This window comes from Leucopleurus acutus (assembly GCF_964270905.1).
Source record: "Leucopleurus acutus genome assembly, chromosome: 3".
NCBI lineage: Eukaryota > Metazoa > Chordata > Mammalia > Artiodactyla > Delphinidae > Leucopleurus > Leucopleurus acutus.
This window is the reverse complement of record NC_139145.1, coordinates 172,258,264-172,275,596: the sequence shown is the minus strand read 5'-3', so window position 1 is coordinate 172,275,596 and position 17,333 is coordinate 172,258,264. Positions and strand designations below refer to the sequence as shown.

At 45.0% G+C, this 17,333-nt stretch overlaps 1 protein-coding gene across 1 annotated transcript in view; it reads left to right on the top strand.

The window, feature by feature from the left end:
• Positions 1-5,590: 5,590 nt before the first annotated feature.
• The window catches only part of ADAMTS16 (ADAM metallopeptidase with thrombospondin type 1 motif 16), a gene marked incomplete at both ends in the record, with an annotated part of 155,183 nt that continues 143,440 nt past the window's right edge, over positions 5,591-17,333 (top strand). Inside the window, 3 exons of the mRNA XM_082835141.1 lie at positions 5,591-5,722; positions 5,809-5,914; positions 12,357-12,682. Coding sequence (XP_082691267.1) covers positions 5,591-5,722; positions 5,809-5,914; positions 12,357-12,682 — 564 coding nt within the window. The remainder of the gene's footprint in view (positions 5,723-5,808; positions 5,915-12,356; positions 12,683-17,333) is intronic.

Below are 17,333 nucleotides of genomic sequence, written 5' to 3'. Positions count from 1 at the left end.
CAAAATCATGAAGAAACATGAGATCAACATGGAAGTAAAAAAATATAGAGAATAATTTGCTCATTTAACAAATACTTATTGGTCATGAGAAAAATAATGTAGTAATGAATTATAAACACAGCAAGTGGAACAAGTTAAAAGCAGAAGCAGCACCCTGAAAAAAATCAAAAAGTAAACTTTAACACATTTCACATAATACAGGAAATAGAAGAGAAAGATCAAATTGATGTCAGAAGATGTTCAACAAAGCATGTGGATGACTGGTTTGTGCATCAGATGGGACAGAATTGGGACTTGGAGGGGTGTCAGATAACCTCTGAGCTAGGATACCATGGGACCAGGAGTCTAACACTAATGATGGGAGAGAGGGTAAGGAGGAGGTTGGGAAGGTACTCTATAATGTTAAATATATGTTGAGGTGATAAGACACAATCCCAATTTAAGAAGCATTCAATTGGGAAAAATGAATTTCACAACTGAGGAAATGCAGATAAGAATAAAAAGTCTACTGATCCAAACTTGGGGGGAATTTAACCTACAAGGTTAGATAGGAAAAACCAATATATCTACCTTAACAGTATAATGATGTGTTGGCAAAATCATTCCAAAGAAGCCCACGTTAATAGATGTACCCCTAAAAAATATCTCAAGCCTAAAAGTACAGAAAAATAAGAGGCAACATCATCATTCACACAGCCTCCTTTACTTCTTCATAAAATGAAACCTCTCTTGAAAGTACTAGTTCAAAGTTTGTCTTTTCCCTGAGTTATAAGTTCAGTGAAGAAAGAAGCTCCATGATGGATTCTCAGTAAGTAGATAACTATTCACAACTAATCATGAGTAATGAGCGGCTAATTGTAACAGAAAGGGGCAAAAGAAGCTATTCTAAAATGACTGAAAATCTTGATGAAGTTAACTATTTTCTAGGAACACATACATTGAAAAATTGCTTCAAGAAGTAGGAGGAAAACAGAATAGTCCACGAACAATAAAAAAACATTGAATAATTAGGCAAAAAGTTCCCTCCAGAACATAAATCAGACCCCAATAATCTTATAAGTGTGTATTTTCAGATCTTGGAGGCATAGATAATTGCTATTTACTTGAAATGCTCATTTGGAAATTTTTCTGGTTAATTTTACGAAGTTGCCAAAGACCAAACACTAAACCTGAAAAGGAGGTCTGCGCATGTGCATTTCCTCACCTCCGCTTCGCTCCATCCCTGAGGGAGGGACTCCTGCCCCAGGGTTACAGGACAGCCAGACACAGGACACCCAGCCCGGGCAGGTGGGATGGGCAGCATTTATCAGCCATTCCTACTCACAGCCCTGGGAGGAGGACACCGCACACCACGTGGGGCCCCATCAGGGACAGAGTCGACAGTCAGGGCGGTGGAGAGGCAGGTGTCATTGTATCCACAGGGTGGGCTGTCCCCGGGTCCCAAGGGGGATCGTAACCAGATTGTTTGAATGAGTCATGCACTGGCCTGGAACTGAAACCCACTACTCAGGTAAGCAGGCCCCCTTCCTCCCCAGTGCCTCTGCTTCCCAAAGAGCTACAACCCACCCATTTTCTTTCTCTCTAGAATGTTTCTTAGAATTAAAGGTATCAAATAATAATATACACATTCCTTGATCACTTACTTTAAATGATAGGTGGATGGATGAACATACACACATGCACGCACGCTCAAACCAGACTACCATTGCACTCACAGACGTGTGCACACCCACTCTGGCTCACACACACAGACATATATAGAACATTTCTAGGTGGGATCACTTCCATGGCAGCAAGCTATCCCAGAGGCTGGACACACCCTAGCCACACAGGCATCTCCCTCTATGAACACTCGGGAGTACCCCAGCTGTCGCCCTCCCAGACCCCCCTCCCTAGGGAGCAGGTGGTGAGATTCACCGCCCTCGCTCCATCTCAGCCTGGGTTGCTTACAGAATCCTCTGGGAAGATTTTACAGACACATATGTCCAGTCACCACCACACACCCATGATACTTCTCTGGTGGTGGGGCCTGGGAATCAGGAGGTCTGCAGCCTCTAGAGATTCTGTAGGCAGAGCAGATGGAGGACCACTGCCCTACGAGCCTTCTCAGGGCCAGGGTTCCATGGGCCTCCACAGAGAAGTTCACTGGGAGGGGAGCACTGCAGGTGATGGGGAGAGCAGCAGGCTTGCTCCAGGTGGCATGAGATGGAATGTCGTCCCTTGATGAGGGGCTAAACCTCTGTGCTCATAGGTCTCCTGGGTGCACAAGGAGGACAGTGGCAAGCAGACCCCCTCCCCAAGGTGGCACAGGGCGACTGAGAAGAACTATCTCCCCCACGAGCTCAAAGATGTCCACCTGTGCCTCGCCCACTGTCCCGGACCCTCGGCTGAAAGGCCCCTGGTGGGATTCTTTGAGCCCCTCCAGCTGCTGGATTCAGTTGTTATCTTGTTACTTGGGCCTTGGGATGGAAAGAGGGCCACGCCTGGATGCTCATGTTAGAATTTCAACTTGACATTCCTTCCTGGTCCATAGAGAACTTACTGATTGTACTAGTTCTGGGGCTGCTATTACAAAGCACACAGACTGGGCAGCTTAAACAGCAGAAACGTATCGTCTCATGGTTATCAGGCCTGCAGTCCCAGATCTAGGTGTCCACAGGGTTGGTTCCTTCTGAGACTGTGAGGGAGATTCCATTCCATGCTCTTTCCCCTGGCTTCTGGTGGTTTTCTAGCCATCTTGGGCATTCCTTGGCATGTACAGGCATCACCCAACCCTTGCCTTCAGTGTTCACATGGCCTTCTCCCTGTGTGTATGCCTGACCCACAATTCACTCAGCACTCATGAGCAAACCCAGCCAAGATCAGCAAGCCTGGTCTGCACCACCAGGTAACCAACCAGCATATAGTCCTTGAGCAAAAAGGAATGGTTCTCATTTTAAGTTATGTGGTGTTTTCTTGTGTAGGGATAGCTAGCAGATATACCCACCTTCAACATCGATTTTACCTGTGGAATCATTAGAAGCAAATATGTTTAGCAGAAGCCAGTGTAATTCTGGACCAGACGACACAAGGGAACAAATGCTGAGTCTTATTAATCAAGGTTTCCAAGTGATGGATCTTCTGGCACTGGTTACCTTACGAACAGCTTCAGCACTGGGGGGGATCAGGGGCCTCACTGCAGGAGGGGGGGTCAATTACCAACAATACTAATAACAAACAGTTAATGAATACTAATGATTATAATACATCTATCATATTATTTTAATACTAAATGATTATATTTTATATAATGATAGAAAGTAGTATTATTATTTGAGATACATTTCTATGTGTTTAACAGGAAAGAGCTTACAAAAGTCACATTTTGAATTCAGGAATCCAGTATTGTTTGTCCTCCTTGGTTCCCAATTTTCCTTTCTTCCTTTTCCTAAGAAAAGTCAAGTCTCAACGTGGAGGAACCCAGGTTCTAGAGTGTAGCCAGGAACAGAACCAGCATCAGAATCAGCAAGCTGACTGCTGTCTGGTGAGGTCCGAGGCATCTGGGCCCACAGATTGAGGGCGTGTAACCCTGTTGGCCCTGGGAGCTGAGTGGCTCAGGTTCAGCCAGGACCATACGGGATGTCAAGGAAACACAGGGGCTGTGTTATGCCTAGCCAACAATTTCCGAAAAGCATTCTTCCAGGATGGCCTGATTCCTAAAGTTGTACTAAGTCAGGCTTCATGGCAAGTTCTAAGTTTCACATAATCCATAAGACACATTGCCCTGTCCTGAGTGTGTTGAATGTGGCCTGCAAGGGAATCAGATTTTCCAACTCTTACCTACGATCATGTGACGCGGCGGCGTCAGCAGGTGGGGTCACCCGCTCTGTTCTCCGGACCCTCGGTTACCAAGCATGCAACGCCCTGAACTCAGGACACAAGGACCCTCTGCCGACTGCAGAACCTTTGCCAGCCTCCAGTCTGGCAGACACTAACCAGGAGCTGTGTGTCTGTGTGTGGAGCAGGGAGGGGGTTCTAAGGCCACACACACCCCCAGGCAAGCCTTTATGGAAAAATTCTCCCACTTTTGAAGAGTGTTTTCAAGGAAACAAATATGACAGAAAGATGGAGCAGAAGGCCCTGCGCAGCCAGAGGGTCCCACTGTCCCTGCCCAGGCTGCCTGGCGCTGCAGGGCTGCCAGAAGCAAGCGGCACCTACAGGCTCAGGGCGAGCTGGGCGAAGGAGGCCTGAGACCGCTGCCACCAGTTTCCTCTCCATCCTCTACAAAATGTGCAAAACCGGCCAAGCTGGGCTAAACTGAATAGGAAGGACTCTGGAGCCATGAAGCAGGAGCCCAGACTCCTCGGACCTGCAGGAGGGAAGAGGTCAAGGAGGCCAGGAACAGTCAGTGGAGCAGAGTGGTCTCAGGCGGGACACGTGCCTGAGAACACGCACTGGCGCACGTGTGAACTCAAGCTCCAGCGCACACACATGCACGGGGGGAGGGGACGTGCAAGCCGACACTGATGTGCATTCGCCTACACCCGGCTCATATACGCGCGTGCTCACACTGGAACGCGTGCACGTGCGTTCACACACACATGCCGTCAACAGGTGTAGAACACGAGCAGGGCTTGTAGCCGGGCCGGTGGACGCGCCTCTGCTGCGCCCTCAGACTCCTGGAGCTAGTAGCACAACTGCACAGTCCCCGACCTGGGCCGGGACCAACCCGCGACCGCAAAGCCTCCGCGATCGATGGCTACACCTAGGCCCCCAGCAGCCCCGGCACAGGCCAGTCAACTGCTGCCCAGACCCCAGGGCCAGGAGCGCAGCTACATCCCAGGAAGACGAAGCTTCCTCGACCCCCCTCGTCTCCCATCACTTCACAGACTCGAGAGAAAAGCACATTCCTGTATACTCAGATCTGCGCATCCCTAAGGAAGTCCGGGCACCCCTGCTTCGCAGCTGATCTCCCCACGGGGCGGGAGGGCGGACCCAGCGGGACCCAGGCGCCGTTCTGCCGCATTCCGGCGGGCGGCAGGTGTCCGGCCATTGGATGCGCCGCTCCGGCCCTCGGGAGTGGGGATCGGGGCGCAGCGCGGCGAGGTGCCAGCCAGTGCAGCCGTGCGTGGACTGCAGGTCCGGAGAACAGAGCGGGTGACCCCACCTGCTGACGCCGCCGCCCCGCGCTCGCGGTCCCCTCTCCACCCGCGTGCCCCCGGGACGGACGGCAAGGTGCCGACCGCTGGCCAGCGAACGCCCGGGTTCTCCCCGGTCCTCCTCCCCTCGCGCCTCACCCCGCCGCCCTCTCTCGCGCCTCTGTCGCCCCCCTCCTTTCTCCCCTCGCTTCGTCGCCCTCCCCTCCCCTGCCCTCGCCCTCCCCCTCCCCCGCTCTCCCACGGTGCGGGCGGGTTCTCCGCCACCGCCCCGCCGCCGCGGCCGCCACTCCGCCCCCAGCGCGGCGCGGAGCCGCAGTAATAACCCCGGCGCGGGCGGCGCAGTGACTGCGGGCATCGTCCTGCGCGCTGGTCGGGCTGGTCCTCGGTGCCCGCTTGCACGGTTGCGGGGCTGGGTAGCATCCGCGGCCCCGGGCCCCTGCGAGCGCCCCTGGATGGAGCCGTGCGTCCTCCCCGCGGGGGCGCAGCGCCGGCTGCGGGCGCAGGGCGCGCGGGGCAGCCCGGCCATGCTGGCCCCCGGCTGCGCGGCGCTCTGCCTGCTGCTGCTGGCGCACGTGGGTGTGCAGGTGAGTCCCCGACTGCGGGGGCAGGGTCCCCCGAAGCTCCCCTCGCGCAGCCCCCGTCTCACCGAGGTGTCGCCGCTGTTTTCCAGCAGGCACCTGCGTGCGCCGTGGGACCCACAGCGGCCTCGCCGGGGAGCCCGAGCGTCCGGCGTCCTCCTGGCCCCGCGGAGTGGCCGGGCTGGGTGGAAAAGGGCGGTAAGTGCGCGAGGGGGGTTCGAATCCTTGCAGTGCAGCAGCTTGTAAACCCTCTAAGGCTAGTTTACCAGGCTCTGCAAATGTTCATAACTCTGGGAATTCTCTGTAAGGTGCTGCCGTGCTTCTTTCCAACCGTAAGAGCGAGCGCCTCTGAGTCAACTTTCACCAATATTTATATTGTTTCCCTGTAAAACAGAAATGGCTTACCAGCGTTATTACCATAAACATTAGGGAAGAAAGCAAGGGAATGTATTTATTTAAAAAACAAACAAACACACACAATTAAAGGAGGAGGAAATAATCTAGGAGTTGCATTAATGTATACACAGCAATTATGAAGAGCTTATTATGCCTTTCTTCATCCCCTCGTCCCCTCCCCCTCCTGTTCCCCCTCTGGCCTTTTAAAATGAACATCCTTCACTGTCAGAGCACGGGACAAAAAGACAGTCATTTTGCTCAGTATTTATCACCTTCGTTTCAAAAGGGAGGTCTTCAAGAGTTGGCAGAATGGGTAATTAGCGTTTTGTGACGTCACAAGCAATGTCCAAGTCCTGTGTCATGATTTGCCAGAAAACAGGTCTGATCTTTCTGCAGTGTGTGGTCTTACTTTCACTGCTCACAAGCGGCATTTATCATTTCATGCCTCAGGGGATGGACCTCTCTGTCCTGAACTGCTTTTGGGTAAACCGGAAAGCAGGTGTGGAATGTCGGTAGCTACCGGGTTTTTAATCTGAACCCAGTCCACTGGCAGTTGCTAAATACGAGTACTTTGCATCAATTCCAACAATGCATTGCCATCTCAAATGTTATTAGTGACTTACAGAGGAAGAACTAGGTTTTATTATCCCAATCTATTTTCAGAAAACCTAGAAAATTTGAGTTAATAATCAAGAATTTCTGAGTGTAGTTTCTTCATATTGATAAAATTCCATAAAGACAATCATTTAATATATGCATTAATTATTGAAATTCTCTCCTCCCGAGGGCTGTATGAAGAGTAATAGTGATCAATCCGATGAACGCGGGAACATAGGAACTTTTCCGCGACCACCAGAGGGCGCTAGATGTAAATAATAGAAACCATTTAAAAATTACTTGTCACTATGTATTTGCAAGAGAAAGTTATCTATTTAAAGCTCACTTCCTTGGTCTTGCCCTTGTCTTCTTTAATGTTTCTCTTACGATTCATTCTAGTATGTAGTTATTTATATTGTAGTTAGCTGTCTTCTTCCACTTAAAAAAAATTGTTTGTGAAAATTCTAGTTTTCTAAAATCATGAAAATTCCTGAAGGCCTCAGGAGAATTTTCAGAGTGTTTTCTAGTAGTTATGGGGTTTTCTGTGAGGTAAGAGCATTAGAGATAGAGAACCACTTCCAGGAGGAGAAGCCAAGACTTCCTGCCTGAGGGTGCCCTTCTCCTAGGGAGGAGCGTCCTGCAAGCTGGACTCCAGCCTGGCTGGCATGTGGCTGTAATCACCTGGCACCTCAGCTGGTGTCACAAGCCCAGCGTTCCCATGACAACCACTTAGCTCGCTTGGTCAGAACCTCAGGGGGAAGGTGGGAGCCCTCATCATTGAGGTTCTCGCCTAGTGGACACACCACTCCCTCATCCCTCACGGTGCAGGTGTTTTAGGTCTTTAATTACAAAAGGCTAAGTTGAGAGAGTGGATTTCAGTGGAAAGCTTTCACAGGACCAGGGAAAGACTCTTTATGCTCAGCAGTGTTACCTCTTTTGACCTAAGATAGCAGATGTGGAGTAGACTTTGTGTGATGCTATGGTTAGTTTACCGTTGCATGTCTGGGTATCCCTTCACAGCACAAAGGTGCCTTTGAAATAACTCTTTGGCCATAAAGTTTGTTTCACACATAGTTCAACCTATATTGCCAATGTTCCTGGGAGTCTGGAGTAATTATGCAATAAGATAGAGAACTCCATGTATTCTGTGAGGCAACAATAGATAACTTCATTGAGGTCAATTCTATCTTCAGACCTTCAGTACACCCATTTCATTTTGGCTGATTCAACAGAGCTTTTCCCTAATAGGAGCCTCGAATGCTTTTCCTACAAATTTACCTTTGTCATAATAATAGTGGGTCTTGTTAAGAGCAAACACATGGCACGAGTTTGTTAACTTTTAAAAATCTAGAGTGAATTAAGCTTCCAGGTCAAGAGTCAGAAGTTCTTTAGAACTTTGTTTCATTGGACATGAGAGAACTGTGTTTGTGTGTGTGAATCTAAAATATATATTGATTTATATTCACACATTCACGTGACTTGAGACGGGGCAGGTTGGCCCAGGGATCTGCTAGTAAATGTTTAACAACAGATTCTCCAGACCTCTGATTTTGTAACATTTGCTGTTTCCCATGGGGTAAATACTCCCACCATGGCTGATTTCAAGCTGTGGATGTGATGCCATTGAACACAGAGTTAGGATTTGATGTGCAAAATCTGTTCTCCGCAGCTGGTACCAGCAGACCCTAGTATGCTCACAGGTGCTCCACACCTCATGCCCTCAGTTTGGAGCTGGAGTCTTCCTAGACTTGATGCTGTGGTCAAAACACCTTTTGAAATGAAGTAGATCAGGGTGCTGATTGAAGCAGCCATGTGTGAATTTCTCCTCCTTAGAAAAACCTGTGTAGGACGGAGGTCTTGTTTCAGGAATTCTCGAGGATCAGGAATCTCACTAACTTCTTTATTCTTGAAATCACAAGCCAGCAGTTTGGGGGATTACAATCTTAAAACATAAGCTCAAGAGTTAGTTTAGAATTGTCATTTTATAGCAATGATCTATTGCCTTCTGCATGGGGAGAAGCTCTGCTTACTTTGTTCATTCATAGAATTCTTTAGCTATGACCCTTTTCACATTTATTTATACATAACCGACAGTGCATATCTGCACTAAGGACTGCTCTTTGATGAGATCAGGGTTTCTCTGCCTTGGCACTCTTGACCTTTTGTTATGGGAACCTGTTCTGTGCATGGAAGAATGTGTAGCAGCCTCCCTGGATTCACCCACTGCATTCCCAAAGCACCACTATCCCCTGCCCTTTCGTGAAAACCAAAATGTCTCCAGACATCCCAAGTGTCTCCTGTGGGCAGGGGTGTGGGGTAGCACTCCCGCTGAGAACCACTGGACTAAATTTTCACCCATGTGCACCCTCATTCTCAGAAGGGATCGTAACTGGTTACAAGAAGTGGCTTTGCAGTGATTGGAGCTGGTGTTCTGAGCAGGCTCAGGCCAGTCCTCCAGAGCTGATCATTACCTTGTCAGGAATTTTGTGAGCTGGTGTGCCGAAAATCAAAATACGTAAACTTGGGTGAAATAAATAATATTAAAAACAAGATTAAAACACTGAAAACTCATCACTTCACAATTCTTTAAGTTTTGAGGTTACATATCCTCTTGAGGTTCTTTGTCTGTATTGCCTCTGTATGGTGGAAATACTTTATAATGGTGTGCTACCGTGCAAACCTCTAAACTCCGTGTTCAGTGAGGTCACATGGTAATTGAAATTAGCCACGGTGGGAGTCTTTATACCAGGGAAACTGGCAAATGCTGTCAACCAGGCTACCCCATGACCCCCACCCATAGCTGGTTGTGAAAGATGTACCAGCACAACACATGCGTTTCTGTACAACAGACTTGAAAGTTGTCATTTTGAAAAATAGATATTATATGTCTCCCTACCAATAAAAGATAAAGAGTGTATGCCCTCCAAAGTAAAGGTCATAAAAATGGCCTTTTAATGGTAATCATCTTTGTATGTGCAATACATCTGCTCACTAGCCAGTGTTTGGAACAGTCCACCTGCTTTTTCCTCATTCCACGGCCTCTGTTGGGATGGAAACAGTCTAGTGTGAGGTGCAGACACTCCCTGAGAGCCCGCAGGTCAAGAAGAAAGTTATTCACACGACCACGTCACACCAGCTTTTCCCCTGAGTCCGGAAGGCCGGGGATGAGGAAGGTGGTTTGGAAAAATGCAAACTAAATGAGCAAGTGCTTTTCACTGCTTTTTAGGAGTAGCCGGGAACAGACTGTGATCACATACTTGCACCAGGCACATTCATTCCTAATTTGTTTCCCCCTATGTTTTTTTATCATTGCATAGAATTTAAGCAGATTTGTTTCACTTTCTCATTGTCCTAAGTAAAGTATGAAGTGATCCCAGTGCATTTTGCCTTGGCAGACACGAGTGCCCCGCTTTGACAGGTATTTCCAAGGTTGGTTGTCGAGTTGCCAGCCAGAACCTGCTTCCTGTCTAATCTGCATGGGCCACAGCTCACCAGTTACCTGCACTGGGCATGTGGGGCAGGCCTGTGGGCCCAGGAGGGGCCCTTTGACCTGAGGAAACAGGAAGCCTGGGCTCAAACAGGCCATCGCTAAGCTTTTGGTTATCCTGCTGCCTGATGGGTTGGCTGCCAGGCCTCTGACTCTCACCTTGCCGTGGGCCTCAGCCCAGGGGACTCTGGACGGTGCCTTCCCATCCCTGGCCTTCTCTGTCTCTCCCAAAGCCAAACACAGGCCTTTTAGGACCATCCCCTGGCTGCCACCCTCTCTGTTCCAGTGTAACCTTTCAGATACCTGCCAGGATGGCCCAGGGACATGTAGGCAAGTACCAATACCAAAAGAGTTCTGGTTGTGAAGAAAAATTACTTTTTCCAGAAAAAAAAATAATTTACCTGAGTACAGTTCACTTATGACCAAATAGCACTTCTGTAGGACGCTGTTTTATTTTATCTCATAGCATATCCGATTCATATTTATATGAATGTCCAATTTATATCAAGCATGTCCAATTCATGCTAAAGGCCCAGTTATTAAGTATCTAACAGAAGAGTCTCCCGAGAGCATATATTGGCAATAAAAGGGGAATATATACAATTTCTTAGGATGTTAGAATCAGGATGAGAATATGAGAATCAGGTCTTGTCATACACGTAAGGGGAAGTTGCATTTTGAATCGTTAGGGACTTTCCACCTCAGTATAGGGCTAGCCCTCTGGGGCTCGGGTCTGACATCCATTTCAAAGACATCTCAGAGGAAGCTTGGAGAAAGCCTGACATCCTATTGCCCTGTTATTTTCTGGTGTTTAGACAAAATGCAGGCTAGGAAGCTGGCCCTCTCCAAAGGTCCATCACTGGCATGCAGATGGAGACACTCACAAGATAGGTTTAAATATTTGAAAGGTAGAAGCCAAGCTAAGAGATTGTTAACTAAAATATTTTGTAGCCTCTGCTTTGACAAATCTACCTTCGCATGGTCTAAAAGTCCAGGTTCAAGTTTAGAACATGGCGGTGCAGGAAGATCCTACCTCTGGCGTGAAGCCCACCCCTAGGTCTCTAGTCCACGTCTGTCCTGCCCTCCCAGAAACAACCTCTCCCTGACCTCTGGATGGCAGAGATGATGTGTTAATGGTGGGAATGAAAGGAAGAATCCCTGTCAAAGCAATGAAAAATACATGATGCTAGAAGGGAAGACACCTCTTTGGAGAAGACAGTTATGATATTCGAGAAAGGCAGGTGAGGGCCACCACCCAGGATTCTGGTGGAGTTACAGATGTTTTCTCCATACTTTGCACAGAGAAGGGAATGACACAAATGCTCCCCAATGCAAAACTATAAGACAGTCTGTGACAGAAGCCTGGCAGATCATATGGGTGCCCCAAATCTGTTAGCTCCTTGGGGTTTTCTTGACTTTTTAAAAATAAATCATTTATTTGAATACATTTTTACCTGGTATAATACAAATTAGAATTGGAAGAAGAGTGTGGTGCATGTCTTTGAACAACCTTGAAGTGTGAAATGCCAAGAAGCCAGGCCAGTCAGAGGCTCAGCAGTGGTTTTCATTTGGAGAAAAGACACATCTGAACATCTACCATACCTGCATTCTGCCTTTTCTGCTGTAGTTCAATGATTTAATAATTAAATATTTAAAAATTAAATGCCAAACAATGTCCATCGTATTTGTATTTTTAACTGTTTTCTGAAAAATGATCAGTATTTTTAAGCTCAACTTTCTTATCAATAGACTAAAGATGTTGGTAAAAGACAATATGACTAAAGGAATATTTAAAGCTATAAAAATAATGACATTATAATTACTCTACAGTAATTACTCTGTAATCTGAAAAGCCCATTCTTAGTTTCATTTGCTCTGTAATATGTTTTTCCTTAGAAGTGTCATAGCATTTGCTGGATTGGTAATAACACATTATAGGAACAACAGTGACTTTGCAAAAGGCCCCTTTTAAGATTTTGCCTTTTAACTCCGATTTTATGCTTTCTGTAGTTCGGATTTGAGGCTGGGTGGTTGTTGACGCTTCCTCCATCCTTTTTTGCTGGGTGAAAATACTATCCAGTAGTAAATGATATTCGAAGACTTCCTGATCCTTTTCAGAATTCTGAAATTACTCAGCCACACCCCCTCTCTCACTTTCAGAGTATGACCTGGTGTCTCCCTACGAGGTTGACCACAACGGAGACTACGTGTCCCGTGAAATCATGCACCCCCAGAGGAGGAAAAGGGCGCTGGCCCAGCTCGGAGCTGACTCTCTGCACCTTCGGCTGAAAGGCTTCAGGCACGACTTCCACCTGGATCTGAAAACTTCCAGCAATCTGGTGGCGCCTGGATTTCTCGTACAGACTTTGGGGAAGGGGGGCACTAAGTCGGTGCAGACTTTCCCACCCGAGGATTTCTGTTTTTATCAAGGCTCGTTACGATCCCACAAAAATTCCTCAGTGGCTCTTTCGACCTGCCAAGGATTGGTGAGTACAGTTGTTGCCGCCTGTTGTGAGACCGTGGGGGCAGGGATGTAGGGAAGGGAGCAAGTGACAAGATTTGGGCTCCTTCTCCCATTATTGCAGTACAGATTTCTTTGATCTCTCAAAGCAGAAGGAAAATTGCCAAGCAATGCTTTCTAAGATATGCTGGGCGCTTCCTATCCCCAACTTGGAAACAGCATCCAGGTTCCGCCTTCTGTTGTCGTTGGTCTACAACGATTGTGGCAGAGCACTGCAGTTTGAAAACTGTGCGTGAGAACTTACGGACAAGTCTGAAGACTTTGACTCCTTTGGGGATGGTTTTACTCTGACTTACTGGTTACTCTAACTTGCTGGTCACTTACTAGCACTGGAGGAATGTTTTCATCTTGAATAGAACAACAGTGTTCAACTGATTGGCCATGTGCTTGAAAGCACTTTATTTCTGTCATTCTGATGTTGATAATATATTTACAGATTAGAACATTCATTTCAAAAACAGTGGTGAATCCATGTCAGGGCAGTGCTGATCTTATTGGGCTAAAGATTCTATTAGTGCTTTCTTCATTTTCTTAATATCTGACTTAGACATTAAACATCCTTAGATGCTTCAGGTGGTCCCCTTTGCTTGGATCCTAGAGTGAGGAGCATCTGGCCAAGTTGAGAAGGTACCTAAATCCCTCAGGCTGACCTAAGCTGAAACTTTAATGGCTTACCTTGTACTTTTCTTAGAATATTTCCATAACTTTCGGGAAGGAAATCTTAGTAGATGCTTAGATTCTTGGACACAAATTGGTTAGTCAGACACAGATGAGGGAGACATGACATAAGTAGCAGAGTGAAAAGGTGTGGTCCAAACAATAAGGTCTTGATCATGTTAAAGGTTTGGCAAATAGATTTTTGAACATTTGTTACATCTCCAGAAAATGATCTAAGCCTGTCTCATTCCTTTCCCTCTTTGAAAAGAGATAATTCAGACTCTACATCTCATAAGGATTTTGTGTACGTGTATGTGAATACTGGATGCTGAAGGCACATTCATAACCAATTCCTTAAAATACTAAATATGTGGAAATGCTATGTCCTGTTATTTTTTTTTAAATATTAACATTATGCTTTTTAGGGGGAATTCAGTTTGGGCTGGGCTCATATCTACTTTCTTTGGAAAGACTTTTGGTTTGAGAATGGATACAATGGGGAATAGTCAAGGGTGGGGTGGTGGTTATTTGGCACACTTGTTAAGCATAAGGACAGTGTGGTTGATTTCTCCCATGCTGTCTCAACAAAAATAGATCTTTCTTAATGAAAGAGCTAGAACTCTTCATGTAATGCACTAAAGGGAGATGTCTCTTCCTTGGCTTTCTTCAACAAAGGCTTGCTCAGACCAGAAATGGAAGCCATCTGTGTGGTAAGGAGATGCACCATGCCCTTCAGAGCCCTCTTGGATTTGCGGAGACGGAGCAAGGTGCTTTCTTCCCATTAGCCCAGCAGGGGTGCAGGCTCGTGGATGCCCCTGGTCTCTGTGAGCCTAAGGCTTCCTAGTGATGGCGTGATGGCTGAGCTATGCCCTGGAGTCTGTCCCATGAATAGAGTTGGCTGACGGCAGCTTGAAATTTCTGGCTCTCTTTGAACTCAATGGGAGTTAACAGCGAAAGTTGTAAATGACAACTACATGAAAGATAAAGAAGTGAAAAGAACAGGAAAAAGACTCCTCTGGATAATAAACACTGGAATGTAATATTTCGGTGACTGCAATAGAAAGCTGTGTGCTTTCACCATTCATCTTCCAAATACATTAATTCCAACTAAAGTGATATTTTGTCTGTAGATGGTCACTACAAACATGACCTCAACTAGACTTATGAGTGTGAGATCCAGGGGCATTTGCCGTATGATAGGACAAATCAAAGGCATTTTAAAGAAGAAAAGGGGAGGATTAAGAAGTCCTCTCTCTTAGCCAGATAATAAAGTTATTGAATGGAAATGCCCCTCAAGTAGTTGCCAAGTCTGTTATTTCTTTCCTGATTGATGGTTACCCCATCTGTCCTCTTTCAAATCTGTTAACACATGAAGAAAAGTAGCATACCTTTTGCATTAGATGACGGTTCCTTTTTTGTTATTATTGTTCTTCTTGGTTCTTTCGGGTTCTAATTAAAGTTCCAGGTAGATCTCAGTTAAGTATTTTTTTAATTTGGTTTCTAGATGACTCAGCTATCTGATGGGAGTCAGGAGTGTGGTTCTAATTTATAGTAAATACATATTCTTAGTAAATACATATTCTTAAAGAAGAAAGACAAAACTAAAATGAGCATTTTACTTTGAATCTCTTGTGAATAATGAATGTCATGTGCTTCAGAAGTGTGTCTCACTGGAACCTGTCAAAGTTGCATCCAAGGAGTGTATTGTCTGATGAGACAAGCAGGGAATAGGCAATTTTACTGAAGAGTGATAAAATAAGGACAAATATGGGTGCTAGGAGAACTGAAATGAAGATGCCTCACCCTATCTTGGTGAGAGACAGCAGCATCAGGGTAGGTTTCTGGAGGAAATATTGTCCAAGCCAAATCCTTATTGTAGAATTGGAATGTGATGCTCATGAATGGAGGAGTAACAAGCCATCTCAGGGAAGATGATGGAGACCAGTCAAGCTCATGGAATCCTTGATAACACCATCCATGACTGTTCAGAGATTAATATTTGGATATGAAGCCCAAGTATATTAAACTAAATAAGGTCTGTAAGCCCTAAAATGACTTCTAGTGTCACTCTGACATCGCCACCAAGTATATTGATTCAAGACATTTCTCATTTTGCTAAATAAGATTAATAAAAAAAATAGTATCTGTTAAACTTATGTCTCTACCAAAATGACATAACAAATCTGTTCTGATTACCAAACACAAGCACATAAACGTGTGTCACACAGCAGGTGCTTTTCAGTACTTGTTAAATAATGGATAGAATTACTGGGTGTCTTACAGTGTAAGAAACAATGATGACAATGACAGTAGCAGAGGGAACAGTAATAAGTTACTGAATGTTATTTGCCAAATACTTGCCTAATAGCTTCCCATTTGTTATCTCACTTAGCCTAATGATAACTCTAAGAGATAGGTACCATTTTTTTAACAGCTTTATTAAGATATAATTTATATATCATAGAGTTTCACCCCTTGAAAATTTATAATTCAGTGTTTTTTTAGTATATTCCCTGACTTCTGCAAACATCACCACAATCTAATCTGAGACATTTACATCACCTAAAAATAACAAAAACAAAAACAAAAAAAACCCAGTCCAGTCCCTCCCATTTCTCTCAAGCCCTCATCAGTCCTAGGCACCCATTAATCTGTCTTCTTTGCTTATAAATTTCCTAATCTGGCCACTTCTGATAAATGGAAGCATGCGATACATGGTCTTTTGTGACTAGCCTCTTTCACTTAGTATACTGTGTGTTTAAGGTTCATCCATGTTGTAACATGTTTAAAGATTTCATTATTTTTATTAGTAAATAATAATCCTTTGTATACATATGCCACTTTTTTTTATTTTAATGCCTATCAATTGATAGACATTGTTTGTATTTTCTTTGATGGTGTGAATAATGTTGCTATGAACATTTGTGTACAAGTTTTTGTGTAGACATAAGTTTTCATTTTTTTTGAGTATTTACCTATAAGTGTAGTTAGTGGATCCTATGGAAACTCTAAGCTTAAACTTTTAGGAGATTCTAAACTGTTTTTTCACAGTAGCTGCACCATTTTATGTCTACCCAGCAATGTATAAGGGTTCCAGTTTCTCCACATTCCAGACAACACTTGTTCTTGTCCACCTTTTTTTTCTTATAGACATCCTAATGGACATAAAGTAGTATTTCACTGTGGTTTTTATTTGCCAGGTAGAGATTATTGGTTGACAATTTTTGTTGTTGTTGTTGTTTTGTTTTGTTTTGTTTTTCCTTCAGCACTTTGAATATACCATCTACTGCCTTCTGGTTTCCATTGTTTCTGATAAGAAGTCTGCTGTTTATCTTGTAGTTTTGTTATACTTAAAGCATCGTTTTCCTGTTGCTGTTTCCAATGTGTCTTTGTCTTTCAACATTATTACTGTCAAGTGTATAGGTGTAAGTATCTTTGAGTTTATCCTTCTTGGGATTATATGAGCATCCTAAATGTTCATATTAATATTTTTCCTCAATTTGAAAAGTATGTGACCATTGTTTCTTCAAATATGTTTTTCTGCTCCTTTCTCTCTCTCCTCTCCTTTGGTACTCCCACTATTCATATGTCGGTGTGCTTCATGATGTAGCAGGTTTCTCTGAGGTTCCATTCATTTTTCTTCATTCTTTTTCCTCTGTGCTCATTAGATTGTGCAATCTTGATTGATTGATCTGCAAGCTCACTGATTCTCTGCTGGCAGTTCAAATCTACTGTTAAGCTTCTGCAGTAAATTTTTCATTTCAGATATTGCACTTTTCAACTTCAATTTGGTTCTTTTTATAATTTCTCTTATTCTGTATTATATGAAACACTGCTATGAGGCCTTGCTTTAATTCTTTTGATATAGTTTCCTTTGGTTCTTTGAACATATTTATAATAGTTGCTTTGGAGTGTTTGTCTACTAAGTTAAAATCTGGGTCCCCTCAGAAGCAGTTTCC